Below are 18,843 nucleotides of genomic sequence, written 5' to 3'. Positions count from 1 at the left end.
TTTGCATCACGGACCCACACATGGGATCAAGTATTTCTATACGATAACGTGTGTTCCATTACATTTGCATCACGGACCCACACATGAGATCATGTATTTCTATACAATAACGTGTGTTCCATTACATTTGCATCGGGGACCCACACATGGGATCAAGTATTTCTATACGATAACGTGTGTTCCATTACATTTGCATCACGGACCCACACATGAGATCATGTATTTCTATACAATAACGTGTATTCCATTACATTTGCATCACGGACCCACACATGAGATCATGTATTTCTATACAATAACGTGTGTTCCATTACATTTGCATCGGGGACCCACACATGGGATCGAATATTTCTATACGATAACGTGTGTTCCATTACATTTGCATCACGGACCCACACATGGGATCATGTAATTCTATACAATAACGTGTGTTCCATTACATTTGCATCGGGGACCCACACATGGGATCAAGTATTTCTTGTGGCTGCGTACACAAGCGGCCTTGATTTCCATGGAAGATACAGTGCTGATCAAGAGCTTGAGATGATTAGGGCAAACTGACCAGATAAGGATATGATTGTATTGGTCAACACTATTGACGGACTAATCGAACAGATATGGACTTAACTGAGTTTCTGATGATTTGGCAAAACTGTTCAGAGAGATGCTGACAGGTTGCCACGTGCTTCTGAGGGGAAGTCCCTACATAAGCAACCCCGTCAATGAAGTCAACAGAGAGAGGCGACTTGTGGCACAGAAGCGCGCTGAACGTGGCCCAGCGGGCAAGATCAACAATCAAGGCAAGCAGCTCAGCTGAGAAGAGAAGAAAACTCCAGGTCATACCAGGTCAGCGCTGGATAAGTGTCTAGCCTCTCTCACAGTCTCAACTATATCCTGATTGTTGTCATTACCGACTCCACTGTCATTTGTGGCGCTCGCACAAATCTGTCCACATGTACCCCACCCACTTCCATCGCCAGCAACTGTAAATTATATGATAAATCCTACTTCATATCCCTAAGTTTTCGCAGTCAAGGACATCAGTGAGCACATTTCAAAGTGTCTGTTCAAAAAAGCATGGTGTCATTTGCTTAAGGTCAGTTTTCTACTGTCAGCTTTTATAGAATGAAATGCTTAAGCCGAAAACCTAAGCCATACAGAATCAAACTCATTATATATAATACTTTATTGCACAAAATAAATTGTGATCATAAATGTTCAGAGTATACAGTACAAGATTAGATAAATCTTTAAAGTAGAGGGACCATGCTCCTTGTCACACTGAGTTGGCATCTTGTTTACTAAATCATCATGTCACTGAAATAAAGAGAGTGTAAATGTGTCCCTTTCTAGCGAGCATGTATATCTAAGGTTGTAATCGGATGGTTCATGTTCGACCTATCCAATCCGTACCTGTATTACAATTGTTTGCATTTGGTTGCCATTTCCCAGCACGAAAGTATACTCTGAAGTTTGGTTATTTGACGCATGACATGGAATGACATGATATGACAAGACATGTGTAACCTTGCGAATGTTATGTGACAATATAATGAGTAATATACCCACAGACAAGTTCAAATACTGTTAAAATCCGTCATTTAAAAACGTGGCATATTGAAAACACATGCCTATATATACTGAACATCATTGAAAACGCACCACCTGTAAATTTTGAAATAAGGCAATAGAATCTTTTGGAAATGGAAAATTAATGGTGGGAATTTTGATAATAACACACTAGATCGTAAATAACGCTCTACAGTGAAAAACGGATCGTTCGAACACATCATCGAACACATCACATGAAAACAACAAAATTCATGCACATCACACACGAAGGGCACAAATTGCATGCAGAAAGCATGCTGTTCAGGGGTATAAATGGCCTTCGGCACAAAACCGTTCTCATTTTCGCAGTACTTTCGTAAGTAAAGTTTTTTCGCCATGCCAAGATTGTCACCAGAGGAACGAGAACAGGCCTTGGGTATGTTGCAGGTCGGCGCTTCAAGCAGAAACATTGCACGACGATTTGGGTGTCATCATTCGACCATTCTGAGGCTTGCTAACAGATACCAACAAACAGGAACCAGCAGGGACCGGCAACGCCCAGGTCAGGCACGTGTTACCACCCCTCGTCAAGATCGAGACATTGTACGGCGCCATATTCGGGATCGAACCTTGCCCGCTGCCAGAACCGCCAACGCTGTCCAGGGTCGACGTGGTTTGATCAGTGCTTCCACCGTCCGACGCCGTCTCCGTGCGGCAGGGTTACGTTGTCGACGCCCTTACGTTGGACCCATCCTGACTGACAGGCATCGCCGTGAACGCCGACAATGGGCTGAACAGCATCGTGTGTGGTTGTTACGACGTTGGCATGGTGTGGTGTTCTCCGGCGAGTCGCGTTTTCACTTGCGAAATGCTGACGGGCGTCTACGGGTATGGCGTCGACGGGGTGAACGTTATCATCAGGATTGTGTTGTGCAAACCGATCGGTGGGGTGGAGACAGCATTATGGTGTGGGGAGGGATAAGTTATCACCACAGAACCGCTCTGATTGTTTGTCGTGGCAGAGTGAATGCCGTTTACTACCGTGACAACATTCTTCAGAACAACGTCGTTCCCTTCTTTCACCAGCATCAAGATCTGCACACATTTCAACATGACAGTGCACGAGCCCACACTGCACGTGTTTCGATACAGTATCTGGCTAACAACAACATTCCTCTACTTCATTGGCCTGCATTGTCACCAGATTTGTCACCCATCGAACACTTGTGGGATTACATCGGCCAACACTTCGCACGTCGTCCGCAGATCAACAACCTTGGGGAACTCGACAATGCCTTGCAGCAAGAGTGGAATGCAGTGCCTCAGGACTTTATTCAGAGACTTATCCGTTCAATGAGGAGACGTTGCACAGCTTGTGTTGCTGCTAACGGGGGTCATACACGCTACTGACTTTCCATTTTGACCCCATCTTTATTTCATTGTCAGCTGCATTAAATCTTCACTGTTTTGCTTGATTGTTTTTTGCTTCTTTTCTTTATCAAACATTGGTCTACACAAATATGTAAAATTTACATAGATTGCTCACTTCTGCTCTTAGAAATCCACAATTTTAGGGGTGGTGCGTTTTCAATGATGTTCAGTATATTTCAAAATAAATCTCTGTACCAAGAGTGAGTGAGTTTAGTTTTACGCCGCTTTTAGCAATATTCCAGCAATATCGCCACATAGGACACCAGAAATGGGCTTCACACATTGTAATATATAATCCTATAGCCCTGCACAAAAACTCACTTTTTTACTACTTTTCTGTATAACTGTAAGCTGTTACTTCACTCTCCCCACACCACACCATCCGTTTGATTTAGCTCTTTCCTGTTTGATGTGCTAGTGAGTGAGTTCAGCAGTAGTCCAGGGTACAATGTAACATGTCGGGAAACGAACCCGTTTCTTTGGTATGACGAGCGAATGCTTGGACCACCAAGCCAACACACCAATCCATCCAATCATCTACCCTCTCCCGTTCTCAAACTTTGGTGGTCTCCATTAGACTGTGATCTTCATCTATTTCCAAGCTCTTCCCATGAGCTCCTTTTCCTTGGGCGATAGAGCAAGCAATTTCATCAAAAGTCTTGTTCTTCGTCTCTGGGACGAAGATGAAGAAGAAGATGACGGCAGCAACCAGAATGGCCACAAACAGAAGGTAGGTGTAGGCTTCAAGTCCATCCTGCAGGGGAAACATGCATGCTGAGATATCTGATAACCCCTTTTGAGGGGCATTTAAAAGCTGGAATGGACAGACATAACTTCATCATAGTAATGAATGCGACGGTGTAGATGGCAACACCGTCATTACCACACCGAAACATCGCATCCACTAAAATAAAGAAGTTGTCTATGCTCAATGATAGTGTTAGACTACATCGAAGCGTAGCATCCATTGCAATGACGAATTTGTCTATCTTTGCGAATCGTTCCTGTTTACTGAGACAGAGGCTAATCGGTACATATATTAAAAACTTCAAATACATTTCAAGGTCTTGTGCCCATCGTTGATACATAAGAGATTATGAGATTGCATTAGATTTCAAATAGAATATAATTGATTGGAAAGTGAACCAGTATACATTCAGTTGGTCGGCCTCTTGTCCACTGGCACGATTCTGACGCCTACCCTGAGAAATGGAAACGTCCACGTGAGGATGAAGTTGCAGATCCAGTTGCAGGCAACGGAAAGACTCATGGCGGCGGCACGAGATTCCTGTCTGAAGATCTCAGTAACAATGGTGAATGGGATGGGGCCTAGAACATTGCAGTGTGTCTTCATATCGAGGAACTCAAGACAACTCCAGGAATTACAAACGTCAAAGGCATACATGATGCAAGTAGAACATTCACAATGTATATATAATATATTTGAAATGCACCCTTACCTCGCGTTTTCAAGTGACGTGGAAATGATATCTTGAACGAACTGCTTAAATATCAGCTGAGATGATTGCGGCGCAGCAACAATGGTGGGGAGTAAAGGTCATCAGAATAAAGTCACTTTTAGCATTTAACAATTTGTCTTATGATCAGCACTTTTCAACTTCAAATGAGTGATGTATGACATATCTTATGTCGCGTCTGGAATCCCATCACAGAAATGTTAGAGCCGAACACGGGAGACGTTATGGCAAGTGATTTATCTCGATCTAGTCGTACACGAGAACTTACCAAGACCAAGTGTGAATCCCACGACATAGACATGCATGAGGGCGATGCACACTGTGGCAAACTTTGAATGACTTTCCTGAAATCAGATTTGTATTTTGTAAAGTTTCCAAAACTATTTCTGCCCGATAAGTGTCACCAGAATCAATTGTGTAGATGTTTGTGGACATTGTTGGTGAAATAGGACATAACGTAACCAGCAAAATTCTATCTTTAAAGACTAGTCTAAAGGACCCTGTAAACCATTTTTCACTAGTTGTAAGACTTTGAAGCTAGTCACGAACAAGGCTAATCCGCAGAAAATGGGAAGCACAGATACAATGAGAATGTTGATTTGGCTAAACATTCAACCTACATGAGAGCATCATATATTGTTCATGGAGTCGGTATATCTACCTCTACCAAAGATGGTGGTCCAAGGGTTACCATGGCTCCCTCCATCCGATCTGTCATTTGTATTCACTTCTCAGTGAACACAGAAAACTGGATCCGGATTACGACTAGAACTGGTTCTGGATTACGACTAGAACTGGTTCTGGATTACGACTAGAACTGGTTCTGGATTACGACTAGAACTGGATCAGGATTGCTAAAGCTGGTTCCGGATTACGGCTTACCTTCAGTGAAAGGTCAAACTGAAGCTGTAGGAAGATTGTCATGAGGACAAAGGAAGCTGCCATGATACATATCGATGATAACAGCAGAGGACGACGTCCCAGCTTCTCCATCAGAGGAATCTACAACATCAAGTCATGAGGTTTCATGTTATCCCCACAATCAGCTCAATCGAAGAATTGAAGTCTTTACGAAATTACCTTCTCCATGAAATGTTTTAAATCAAACAACTTGCCAGAGGATAAGACATTTCAGTTACCCTCGATAAAAATCTATTATTTTTTATCGTTAAGGTGTTTTTGCGTGCTTTCTGGAATTTCGGTCAGATCTTCTTAACGGGTACTGCTTCAACAACCTGACTGATAGGAAAATAACCACAAAGAATATAATTTTGAGCTCTGTTCGGAAAGTGAAGCATGAACGTAACGCACGACGATGATGGCTACAACAACGTTGACAGAACCTGTGCCGACAATGACATATGGAATATATGCTGCCGAAACATTCGCTTGTGCAAAGATGAAGGCTGAGTAGGACATCACCTGCAAGGAAAGATATAAGAATGAAGTACAAATTACTACACATGGATAGTGCACACAGTCAATCAATCAATCAATCAATCAATGAGTTTATATTCATACACATATAGGTGAGTTATGAAAAGTGAAAAAGGAAACTGTACATTGCTCATATTTATTTACAAATTTGAGAATTTAACGACATGTAAACGCTTCTAAGTAAACTGCAATTGGTGGATATTAATGTCTAAGATCATAAGAAGACGGCAGACCAACATGTTTAATGTCTATATCACTGGCGTTACAAGGTCAAATACATAACACGGGTCAAGCACCAAGGTCGCAAGCTCAGTAAAGAAAACAGCAGTGCAGCTGGAATACTGCTGCGTGCTAAACTAAACTCACTCACTCACTCCATCTATTTGACTTCCAGCGTTGATGCCAGACCACTGCTGGCTGACCTGGCCAACACAGGCTATCAGTGTCGGCATCCTCGGGTCACTCACTTACTCATTCACTCACTAATGTTATCACATCTTTCCATTTTTCCATCTATTTGACTTACAGCGTTGATGCCAGACCACTGCTGGCTGACCTGGCCTACACAGGCTATCAGTGTTGGCATCCTCAAGTCACTCACTTACTTACTCACTTACTCCCTCACTCACTCACTCACTACCACAACTTTCCATCTGTTTTACTTACAGCATTGATGCCAGACCACTGCTGGCTGATCTGGCCTACACAAGCTATCAGTGTTGGCATCCTGAGGTCCGGGGTGGTCAGGAGTTCCTTCAGGGTGAAGTTCTTAGCATTTCCAGACTTCTTCGCTTCCATCCTCATTTCATCAATCTCGTCCTCTACATCATCATAGCCTCGTAGCCTCTGCATTGCTGGTTTTAAGAAAAAATGTGAAATGAAATTAGGCTACGTGTGAATTATTATTTTACGTCGCTTTTAGAACTATTGCTTGAAGTGTAACACATGTCCACTTTTAACGTTGTAAGAGCCGCCTAGTTCAAGGGGAAATTTGTGTCTGTTTACCAAAGTGTATCGACTGAAGGACCTCTTACGTATTTAATGAACTTGTGAAAAGTATCCTTCTACTTAACGGTAAAACTGACCGAGAGAACTCGGACAAATTAACTCACCCGAAAATACACGTAGTAGTGTATTTATGGCAGCTTCATTCACCCCGGGATTACCGAATGTTTTTATGTTATTTTGATGGATGTGTTACCACAGTTAGATGAGGCTCGTATGATGTTATCTACATTAAACAAAAGCCGTTCTACATTTTTTGTCCACCCAGAATGTTTATGGATATGTATTCCTCTTTCAATACTATTAGATGCACGTCCCGGCTTTAATGCATTTTCATTCACACTGCACACATTTGGGATATCATTCATGCGGCTGGACTTCGAAGACCAAGAACATGGTTCGTCCGTTATTTTGTTTTAGTTATCGTCTGTTTCTTTTAATATACTCTTTCTATTTATCAAGAAAAAAGTTCATGTGATACTACAACACTAGTATTTATAGTACAAGCTCTCTCACAAGCATACTATGAGCGCTTCTACCTCCATTCAGTTCGCAACGATACCACAGCTAGACAATTTTATGTATGTTGATAGTTCTCATAATCATTGACTACAATGGATAATGTTAAAAAAATCAAAATTGTCTCAGCTAATTGCAGAAGACTTGCAGACAAATCTAAAAACAATTCCGAGACAACAAGCCAGAATTTGATTTCTTTATTGTATCAGAGGATATATTTGATATAACTCTGGATTCAGACATTTTGACGGGATATAAAAGTGATCACTCTACAATTACATTAACCTTTTCCAACACTTTAGGCCAGGAACGAGGTAGTGGATATTGGAAGTTTAATATTTCTTTGTTGTTGAATCCTGAATACGGAAACTTAGTCAGATCTATTTTATATGACACAATTCAGGAATATGCAACAGAAGAAATTGATGATCTTAATAACACTGAAAATATTATACTTATTATTTCTAACTCTTTATTTCTGGAGACGTTATTAATGAAAATTCGAGGAAAGACTATATCTTTTGCATCCTACTTGAAGAAAACAAAAGCCAAAAATACAGGACAGTTAGAATTTAAAATAAAACAAGTTGAAGATACTATAAGAAAAAACTTTCAAAACATAGATGAAGAACTTTTGAGTGAACTATCAAAATATAAGAGAGAAATGGAAGAAATTAAAAATGAGGAAATGAAAGGGATTGAGTTAATATTTAACGTCACATCGGCAATATTGCGGCCATATCGTGACGAGGGAAATGAAAGGAATACAAATCCGAAACCGAATTCTTTGGTACGAAGGAGAAACACCTTCAAAATATTTCTGCCACCTGGAAAATAGAATGCTCACCCAAAAATCAATCAACAAGTTAGTAACTAATGATAATAGTGAAATTACTGACAGCAAGTCAATACTGAATGAACTAAAACTATTTTACAAAAATCTGTATGCCTCTCACAAACAATATTAGGATGAAAATTGTTTGAACTATATTAATACTCCGATTTTAAACCAAGCGCAGAGGGACTATCTTGAAAGAGAAATCAGTTTAGATGAAATTAATAATACTGTGTACAGAATGAAGAATAATAAAAGCCCAGGGATTAATGGTTTTCCTATTAATTTCTTTAATTTGTTTTGGAAAGAGTTAAAAACATGGATCTATAGATTCATTAAAGATGTATTAGCCAATAATGAAATGTCTGCGAACTGGAAAAGAGGTGTTATTACCTGTATTCCAAAACTCAATAAAGATAGAGCATTACTTAAAAACTGGAGACCGATCACTTTTCTTAATACTTTTTACAAAATTATCAGCTCCTGTATAGCACACAGATTAAAAACTACCCTAGACGAACTCATTCACTCTAACCAAACTGGTTTTATACCAGGGAGGACAATTAGTGCAAATACAAGATTATCATATGATGTTATGTTCTAAACAAAGAAACAGAACATCCTGGTTTGCTAATCCTTATTGATTTTGGAAAAATGTTTGATTCTGTTTCAAAAGATTTTATCAATCTAGTCCTCCATAAATTCGAATTTGATAGGATGGATAAATACATTAACTTATGAAACAAAATCTTGTGTCATCCAACATGGTAACCTATCTGAGTTTTTTTTAAATGAAAGGGGCTGTAGACAAGGAGACCCTTTATCCCCATGTCTTTTCCTCTTTGTAGCTGAGATTCTTGGTTGCATGATAAGACATAATGAAAACATCAAAGGTATCGATATTAAAACGTTTATAGACGCTTTGGAATTATCTACGTTACAACGGAAAAGGTGATAAGGAAAATCCACACAACATACCTTTCAAAGACATATTTAATTTAGGAGCAAATTCTGATGCCTACATTAAGATTGAAAACCCTTTTTGGCAGGATGTACTAAGAGAATGGCAAATATTTCACACAAAAAAATTATATTGACCCAAATAACATCAATGAAATTCTATCACAACCATTATGGTTTAATCACAATTTCAAAAATTCATTATAAAAAAAAACTATATAAAGAATTGGGCAGATAAAGGGATTATAAATATTAGGGATCTCTGAGATAAAAATGGATTATTGTCATTGCAATCTTTAAAAGAAATATATGATATTCAAGGTACTTTTTTAGATTATAGTTATTTACTACATATATTTCCAGAAAAAACTAAAATGTTTGTAAAAAGTGGCAGTTATTATTCCCGGAAACAGACTTTGACTGGGGAAAAATATTTACAGGATACAGAAAAGGTTTGCAAGACACAAAACTCATAGATTTCTACAAGGTGCTATTTATACTAAAAGAGAATTGCTTAAAATGAAGAGAGTTGATAGTAATATATGCTGTTTCAGCAAGGATCTAAATGATAGTGTTTGTCATGTGTACTGGGAATGCCAAGTGACACAAACTTTTTGGAGAAAACTACAAATTTGGCTTAACAATTCATTCCCTCTTCCATTTCACTTTACAAAATATATGGTTTGGTTTGGTACTCTACACCGAAATAGATTACTAAATCACTTCATCATTGCAGCCAAAAGACACATTTATGTATGTAGTATTAAGAATATACATCCTAACATAACTTCATTTACAAAAACCCTAAAAGAACTTTTTTTTCAAGAAACATATATGCCAAAAAAATATTAAGATAGACCATTTCAATCATAAATGAAGCCCTCTTTTTCCAGTACTTGGATAAATTGTAATGTTTCTATATATCTGTCATATATCAGCTATATCAACCTGTTTATGTCTATTATCATAATGTCGATATAATTTCTGTATATCATCCACCGATATGTACCTCTGCTTTGTACATGACACTATATATAATCACGTGAACCAATAAAACAAAATATAAAAAAAAAAAAAAAAAACCTCACCCTTCCTGGAATCATCTTCCTTGTTTTTGGCGATAAGCAGCCATCTTGGACTCTCCGGGCAGAATGGTAATGCCAACACACAGACGAGGGTGGGGATGGCATTGAAGGCAAACAACAGCGGCCACAGGTCAACGGTTCCTGAAACAACACCCTAAAAATAACACTACATTGAGAAAAGGAAAATGTACATTTTGATAGGGGAAAGATCACAGGAGGTCGACCTTGACCTAGTGACCTTGAACTTCTTAAGTATGGTAAATGTCTAGCCATAGGTACACACAGCTATAATTAGACGTGTTGACCTGGGGTACATGTCAATAAACATGGGTACACAGATCTCTCCCTGGGCGTGTTGAAGTAAGCTAAGGTCAATGTCATGGTTACAAAATGTCATGGTTACACAGAACTGAATTGAGGTAAAATCCGTTGACATGGAGGGCAGTGAATCTGACTTGAATATATTGAAGTGAGTTGAATGTCTTTAGACATAGTTTACACAGAATATTAGTAAGGCGTATTGAACTGGGACATATACATATAGCTATTGCTGAGCAATAAACTCAAGTTTAATATATTGAATTGACTTATGAGTATTTACAGTTATCTGTGGTTATCAATAGTTATGGATGACAAGTATTTCCTTCGGCCCAAATTGGGATCCGACAAATAGTAAAGACTGTATCAAATGGCTTCAATGTACAACAGCCTAATTCTCCAAAGCTAGAATCCTATACAGTCAAAGCCGTAGCATCAAAGTTAAGTAAATACTTCCAGTTGTCAAGGTTAGATACAACCAATAAATGCTGACTACAGAATGGACCAAACTTTAAGGCGGAGATAACCGTACGTTCGACACGAAGACGGTGAACAGTAATATGTTCTGTGTGGTGGACAACATATACCAATACTAAATTACACCTTCTACCCTCAGGGAAGTAGACACGTGACCCTCAGGGAAGTAGACACGTGAGTTTAATATTAAAATAAGAATGGCCATCTAACTGGGAGTTTATTGGACATTACATTAACAAGGCCGTGATTGTTTGAGTATATGTGCCATGAGTACTGATGATATTCCAAATATGAATATAATTACCCAAAATTTCTGTCAATCCTAGGATTTGAGAGGTCAGAATCCCCAGAGTGATTGCCAGTTGATGACTGGTACCAATAGCGCCACGGATTTTCTTCGGTGATATTTCTGCGAGATAAAGTGGCGCCAAGGTGATATTTAGCCCAGAATGCAATCCAACCAAGACGCGAGACAGAATGAGACACTCAGGGGACTTGGCAATGACTGTGATTCCACCGAGAATCGCAGCAATGAACATGATGAAGGTGATGACAACCATGCCGCGCTTTCTGTAACAGAAATACAACATGATGAAGGTGATGACGACCATGCCGCGCTTTCTGTAACAGAAATACAACATGACGAAGGTGATGACGACCATGCCGCGCTTTCTGTAACAGAAATACAACATGACGAAGGTGATGACAACCCTGCCGCGCTTTCTGTAACAGAAATACAACATGACGAAGGTGATGACGACCATGTCGCGCTTTTTGTAACAGAAATACAACATGACGAAGGTGATGACAACCATGTCGCGCTTTCTGTAACAGAAATACAACATGACGAAGGTGACGACAACCATGTCGCGCTTTCTGTAACAGAAATACAACATGATGAAGGTGATGACAACCCTGCCGCGCTTTCTGTAACAGAAATACAATATAATTTACAAATACAAAGGTCATGTGCTTGTAAGCTGTGATTCGAGACATGCATGAAAGACAAGTCAAAATTGACTGTGCAATACAAATCTGCTTTGAAGGAAATCAGCTCAGTGTCATGCATATCTTTGGAACCCACTTTGTACAGTGTGGGCACCACCTGCTCTTTTTCAACAGGAACCCAACAATGGACGGTTCGAATTCCACAATGAATATTAAATTAATTGAAGTGTTACGAATGGGAGATTCAAAGACAAATGAATAGAACTTTCTACAATATCATATGTCACGAAGCCATCTTTCAAGGTATTTGAAATGTTCATGGCTAATGTGTTAAAATGGTCTGTATGCAAAGTTGTAACCATTACAGGGATCGAAATTATTGATGCTATCCCACTGATGGTACATCATAAATTGAAAAGGCACAGTTAAATTCTTACCAGCGTGCCCTTATGCCACACTTGATGTTTTCGAAGGTGCATTAAAGCATGTTTTCACCAAATTGTCTTTTCATGGTTTAAAGTGACATTATGAACAATGATTAATGATAAATATACACGTCAGACAGCCAGCTAATCATCAATGTCTTTTCAAAGTTTGGGGTCAGTAAACAAACAAAAATACCTACCTACCATTGTTTTATTACTCATGATTTATTAGTGAATGTTACAACGTTTACATTCACTTCAAGTCGTATAATGATTTGAAGTTCAGTTTAATAGACCATGAATGAATGGCGCAGCTGAAACTGACATGGTACACTTACATTATCATGGCAGTGCCCATGAGGCATGCTTGAAAAAACCTTATTTCGATCCCTGCATTACATAAAAAATACCAAACTAAGTATGTATAATTCATTCAGAGAGTGTTTTAATGTTCGAGAAAACAAACTTAGGTGCTAGTGTTGGAATTAAGAAAAATACCCCTATAAATATGCCAGGATTCACCAAAATAAGATGTTTTCTCCTGAATTTTTCCCCCCTTCTCATAAAGATAAATCTTCCTACCTTCCAACGGTGTCAGCAACTTTAAGTGCCAGGAAAGCACCAACCATTCCAAACAAGACAAAGGCAGCGACAGTCGAAGACCACAGGAGTTCCAGCTCCCATTTCTCAAGCAACAGCGACTCATCGGCCCCGAAATCAGCTGGAGTTTTTTCAGCTGGACCTGGAGTTGTTGACGCGTTGCTGGTGTCTGATACTGACGTGTTCAGGCTGTCTCGATAGGCAGCATATGCTTGTATGTCGCTCCAGTTACCTCCCCTTCTCTCATAATATGTGGCATTGTAAAAATCTTTAATTATCTGAAAATTTCAATTCAGTTTTGTTTATTGTGGTATTGACCTAAATATAGTTTTCACACAAAAGCTGAAAATTCATAGGAGTTACAGTTGGAAATAAGTGATTAGCATTACAATTTTTGCAATAATACTTCGTTTAATAAAATTTAGGTTCAGCCTCAAAGTAAGGTTTTCTATAACAAGTGTTTGCTTTTCACAAACTTGATGACAAAATAATTCGAAGATACCATTAACCCATCATTCTTGGGAACATATTTTTTCCATCCAGATTGACGTTATATGTCCACGTGGAAATACCGGACACTATTTATGTTGTACATATTCCACAGTTAGCAATACTGAGGCAATTTTACATCGAGGGAAACCAAAAACATGTGTTTTACATATTGCAAGTAGTTTATTCTTTGAGTATGGTGGAGAATCAAACTCTTATATTAGTGTGACAAACGAACGCTTTAACCAAAAGGCTACCCTACTGCCCCAATAGATAACCTCGTGCAGTTTATGCGCTCATGATTCATCATAATGGTCACCACCAGCACGATTAGACACCAAGTTACCTCATTGTTATGAAGTTGACTTGAAGGTCAAGCTGTTCACGTTCGTGACAAATCTAGCTATACTGACCTCGCTGTCTCACTTGTAGCTTAGTGGTTACAGCGTTCGCTCGTTTGTCATGATGAAGACCCCAGTTCGATTCCTCACATGGGTACAATGTGGGAAGCCCTTTTCTGGTGCAGAAATTGAGGGAATGTTGCTAAAAGCGGCTTAAAAGCATACTCACTCACCCACTGTTTCACTTATGGAAATCCTAAAGCATTGACACTGATCAAAAGAGTTGTTATATGTAACGCTGAAAAAGAAACACTCACGTGTGATGGTGTGTTGACCACGCCTATCTGATATCCATAAAGGAAGGAGTTGCCAAACACGGCAATGACTACGCTGAAAATCAGGGTGAACGTGTAATTCACTTCTCTCTGAAACACAATATATCGACTGTTGTTGTCCTGTTGCATAAAATGTGTCAAACGTGCTATTGAATATGTATTTCAGTCGCTCAAATGATTGTGCCTTTGTGCATTGTGTGGATTTGTCATAGGGAGGGTCATTTATGCTAATATGAGAATTTGAGCATCGGCGAAAATATTAGAGTTATCTCCCCTAGATCACACCTTGCATTCACAGGAACTGCGCGTTATCACACAGTAGAGGAAGAAATGCTTTAGTAATGATTACATTGTCTGTGGATCTAATTCCTGACATAAAGGAGTGTAGCACAGCAATATGTTACTGTATAGATCGAAGAACGTCAATGACAATGGACAGTGGCCAAATCACGCGTTATACGAAGCACCGTAAAATACACCCTAGGAAAAAGTAACGTCGGGATAAAGAATAGAAAGTTGTTTCCAGTAACTTTTGTCATGTATTCATGTTCCTCCAAGTTGTAAATGCCTTTCAAGAACTTAATATATTTACGGAACGATTTAAAGAGGCATTTTAAGTGTCATTTATAACACATCGTTTATGTTACCTTAATATGATGATTTCCCATCATTTTTCAATCAAGGAATGTTGATACAATCAACTGAACGTACATACCTCTCCCATTGTGTACTGGCCAACGCTGACAAGGTGCCTCGTTCGAAGCGGTCAAGTGGAATTTGATACGTTGAATCACTTGGTTTGCCCCAGTTTGCCAGTCGTTGTTGGCTGTTGTGCTTAACGCTGTGAGCTCCAGTGTGCCTCGAACATTGTGAGACTGACACAGAGGTTGTGGAGGCTAGAAGATTTCTCGAAACATGACGCTCTAGATCCATATACAAATATATACATACTGACCAGAATAAGACTTTCACGACGCCTACTAACTTCTAGTATGTGTGGGTGTATCTGTTGAAGGGAATTGTCAGTTTGTCCATGGGCCGATGATTAAATTGACAATGCTATAGTGATGAAAACAATAACGATCTGTTTTAGTGATGTTAAAGTGATGAAAATAATAAAGATCTGGTTTAGTGATGTTAAACTGATGTAAATAACAAAGATCTATCTTAGTGATGTTATAGTGATGAAAATATAAAGATCTGTTTTGGTGATATTAAAGGGATGAAAATAATAAAGATCTGTCTTAGTGATGTTTAAGCGATGAAAGTAGTAACGATCTGTTTTAGCGATAATAAAGTAATGAAAATAACAAAGATCTGTCTTAGTAATGTTTAAGTGATGAAAGTAGTAACGATCTGTTTTACTGATGATAAAGTGATGAAAAAAATAAAGATATGTTTAAGTGATTTTAACATGATGAAAACAATAAAGATCAGTCTCAGTGATATTCAAGTGATGAAAGTAATAAAGATCTGTTTAGTGAAGTAAAATTGATGAAAGTAATAATGTAACATGATAAAAGTAACAGATGTGTTTTAGTGATGGTGAAATGATGGAAGTAATAGCGATCTGTTTTAGTGGCCATAAAGTGATGAAAATAATAACCATCTGTTTACGTGACTTTAAAGTGATGAAAGTAATAATGATCTGTTTTAGTGACCATAAAGTGATGAAAGTAATAACCATCTGTTTACGTGACTTTAAGTGATGAAAGTAATAACGATCTGTTTTAGTGGCCATAAAGTGATGAAAATAATAACCATCTGTTTACGTGACTTTAAGTGATGAAAGTAATAACGATCTGTTTTAGTGGCGTTAAAGAGATGAAAATAGTAACGATCTGTTATAGAGATGTTAAATGATGAAAATAATAACCATCTGTTGTAAGTGATGAAGGTGGTAATGAAATGTTATAGTGATGAAATTAACGACAACTGTGAAATACACAACTGGCCATGTTATTGTTAATTTATTGTTAGTGAATTGTAGTGTGCAACACCTATTCCTGGATATGTCTGAAAAGAGGGCACAAAGCCACAAAGCACCACATACACAAATACAATCATAACTTCATTATTGTTTTAGCTCATAGAAACTCCGCTGTTATCTCACGTTTAAATACAGATCAGTGAGAAATGCAAGAGAAATATCATAACGACAACACGTGTGGCACGAATACAGATCAGTGATAAACATAAGTGAAGTATCATACCACACCTTCTGTTATCTCATAATGACAACACATGGGGTATGAAATCTGTTCTAAATATACAGACAATCTCACTCACGTCTCTTTTCATATCAAACATATCAACACTAATTGATTAAAGATTTCACGCCGAGGGTAATTTTACTTTAAACTTTAATGCCTCTTAAGCAGTGATCTCAGTGATGTCATAGCATTGTGATGTCATCATATTTCTGACGCCATAGCATTGCCAGCTGTGCTTGTAGTGATGTGAAAGCATTGTGAGGTCAAAGCGTTGATCTATCGCACGCGATATCTACAGTGGGGGGCAATGTGGATGATAAAAGTGAAGCATCATACCTTACCTGTTGTTATCTCGCGTTTGACAACACATGGGACATGAAACCAGTGATAAACATAAGTGGCGTACCACCACACCTGTTGTTATCCCACGTTTGACAACACATGGGACATGAAACCAGTGATAAACATAAGTGGCGTACCACCACACCTGTTGTTATCTCGCGTTTGACAACACATGGGACATGAAACCAGTGATAAACATAAGTGGCGTACCACCACACCTGTTGCTATCTCGCGTTTGACAACACATGGAACATAAAACCAGTGGTAAACATAAGTGGCGTACCACCACACCTGTTGCTATCTCGCGTTTGACAACACATGGGACATGAAACCAGTGATAAACATAAGTGGCGTACCACCACACCTGTTGTTATCTCGCGTTTGACAACACATGGGACATGAAACCAGTGATAAACATAAGTGGCGTACCACCACACCTGTTGTTATCTCGCGTTTGACAACACATGGGACATGAAACCAGTGATAAACATAAGTGGCGTACCACCACACCTGTTGTTATCCCACGTTTGACAACACATGGGACATGAAACCAGTGATAAACATAAGTGGCGTACCACCACACCTGTTGTTGACAACACATGGGACATGAAACCAGTGATAAACATAAGTGGCGTACCACCACACCTGTTGCTATCTCGCGTTTGACAACACATGGGACATGAAACCAGTGATAAACATAAGTGGCGTACCACCACACCTGTTGCTATCTCACGTTTGACAACACATGGGACATGAAACCAGTGATAAACATAAGTGGCGTACCACCACACCTGTTGTTATCTCGCGTTTGACAACACATGGGACATGAAACCAGTGATAAACACAAGTGGCGTACCACCACACCTGTTGCTATCTCACGTTTGACAACACATGGAACATGAAACCAGTGCTAAATATAAGCGAAGCATCATACCATACCTGTTGGCACCTCACACATGTATGACATGGGGTGTCAAGGCTCGACCTAGTCTCAAATATATGCACCAATGCAATCTGTTGTTAACAAATGCTCATGTCTCCACGCACGTGGACCATTAAAAATGTGTTTACGAAACAGAGCTGCGATTAGTTATGTTTGTGCTTCCGGCGACATGACGTCACACAATGTGTGTACGTAAACATCATATGTGCACATGTTTCTGTTACGTTTTACATCAAAATCTGGTTCCTAGAGAGACATGTTCATGGATTCTTCGTTTGGAGAACATAACATTCGAGCAGGACCCAGTCTAGGTCTTACACTTTTGTGACACAATCTTTAGATCGCCGGCGTTTCTATCTATAAACAGACTGCGCTTTAAAAACTGGTGTATGGACACCTTTTCAGACAGGTAGTATATCCTATCCCTTACTCGAAGGATCGTAAAATTGTGTTTGCCGCTGACGACAGCACTGGTGCGTGAGCCAGGTAGCGATATAGCGAGATAGCTGGCGCGTTATTCCGTGGTGACAGCATCGCGCAATATACTGCACCCTTGACACTACATATAAATTGAAAAGGAGCCCGACTGAACACAGAGAATATGCGGATATCTAGACTTGCTTCACACAGAGCTTGTGTATGTATTCAGCCGACGTACAGAAATACTGTCCACGGTGACATTCGTTGGTTTCACATTAATTTCAGACTCGCTGTGCGCATGTGCATAGTGAGTAAAAATATTTACTGGTCAAATTCCGGTTTGGTCGTATGCTTACCTATAGTGTAAATACACTGAAAACAAAATGATTAAATTAATAATTATTTACGAGTGACAACAGTTCATGGATGACTAAATATATCGATTTACATATGCTTTTCAGGTATTGATGTCCTATTTTGGTTGCAGCTGCATCAGAAATGTGTGTTTTGATAGTAGTGAGAAGGGGTTGTGCGGGAAGAACGGTGGTTGTGAGATGTATTTATACAAGAACTTACTGACATAAATCAAGCTATTTATTTCACTACTCTCGGTCTTTTGTACATACAGGTATAAAAATAAGTTGTAATAGACATACAACTGTGTATTTGGTTTGATATTTCGTTTTCTTTA

General features: G+C 39.0%; 1 protein-coding gene across 3 annotated transcripts; it reads right to left on the bottom strand.

Annotated features, from left to right (window-relative positions):
• Positions 1-1,168: 1,168 nt before the first annotated feature.
• Positions 1,169-17,913, bottom strand: LOC137268934 (solute carrier family 2, facilitated glucose transporter member 3-like). Of its 3 annotated transcripts, none has more exons than XM_067803555.1 (12): positions 17,729-17,913; positions 14,950-15,109; positions 14,217-14,324; positions 13,052-13,347; positions 11,401-11,666; positions 10,305-10,442; positions 6,564-6,751; positions 5,772-5,882; positions 5,343-5,462; positions 4,729-4,804; positions 4,184-4,311; positions 1,169-3,736 (listed from the first exon to the last, which is right to left on the bottom strand). In XM_067803555.1, the coding sequence occupies exons 2-12, from the start codon at positions 14,956-14,958 to the stop codon at positions 3,536-3,538; spliced, it is 1,641 nt and encodes a 546-aa protein (XP_067659656.1). In that variant the 5' UTR covers positions 14,959-15,109; positions 17,729-17,913; the 3' UTR covers positions 1,169-3,535. The 3 variants fall into 3 exon arrangements, with proteins under 3 accessions (XP_067659656.1, XP_067659657.1, XP_067659655.1); XM_067803556.1 differs by having other exon boundaries at positions 14,950-15,130; positions 17,729-17,878; XM_067803554.1 differs by having other exon boundaries at positions 14,950-17,871.
• Positions 17,914-18,843: the final 930 nt, after the last annotated feature.

This window comes from Haliotis asinina, chromosome 16 (assembly GCF_037392515.1).
Source record: "Haliotis asinina isolate JCU_RB_2024 chromosome 16, JCU_Hal_asi_v2, whole genome shotgun sequence".
Classification (NCBI taxonomy): Eukaryota; Metazoa; Mollusca; class Gastropoda; order Lepetellida; family Haliotidae; genus Haliotis; species Haliotis asinina.
Note: the sequence above shows the minus strand (reverse complement) of the source record. Positions and strands in the feature narration are given on the sequence as shown.

Excerpts from the sequence above, each read along its gene's own strand:
- LOC137268934 (XM_067803555.1), bottom strand. Across the intron at positions 4,805-5,342 it reads AGTTTGACCTTTCACTGAAG|GAAAGTCATTCAAAGTTTGC; the intron begins GTAAGCCGTAAT and ends ATCTGATTTCAG. Across the intron at positions 4,312-4,728 it reads GGGATTCACACTTGGTCTTG|GCCCCATCCCATTCACCATT; the intron begins GTAAGTTCTCGT and ends GCAATGTTCTAG.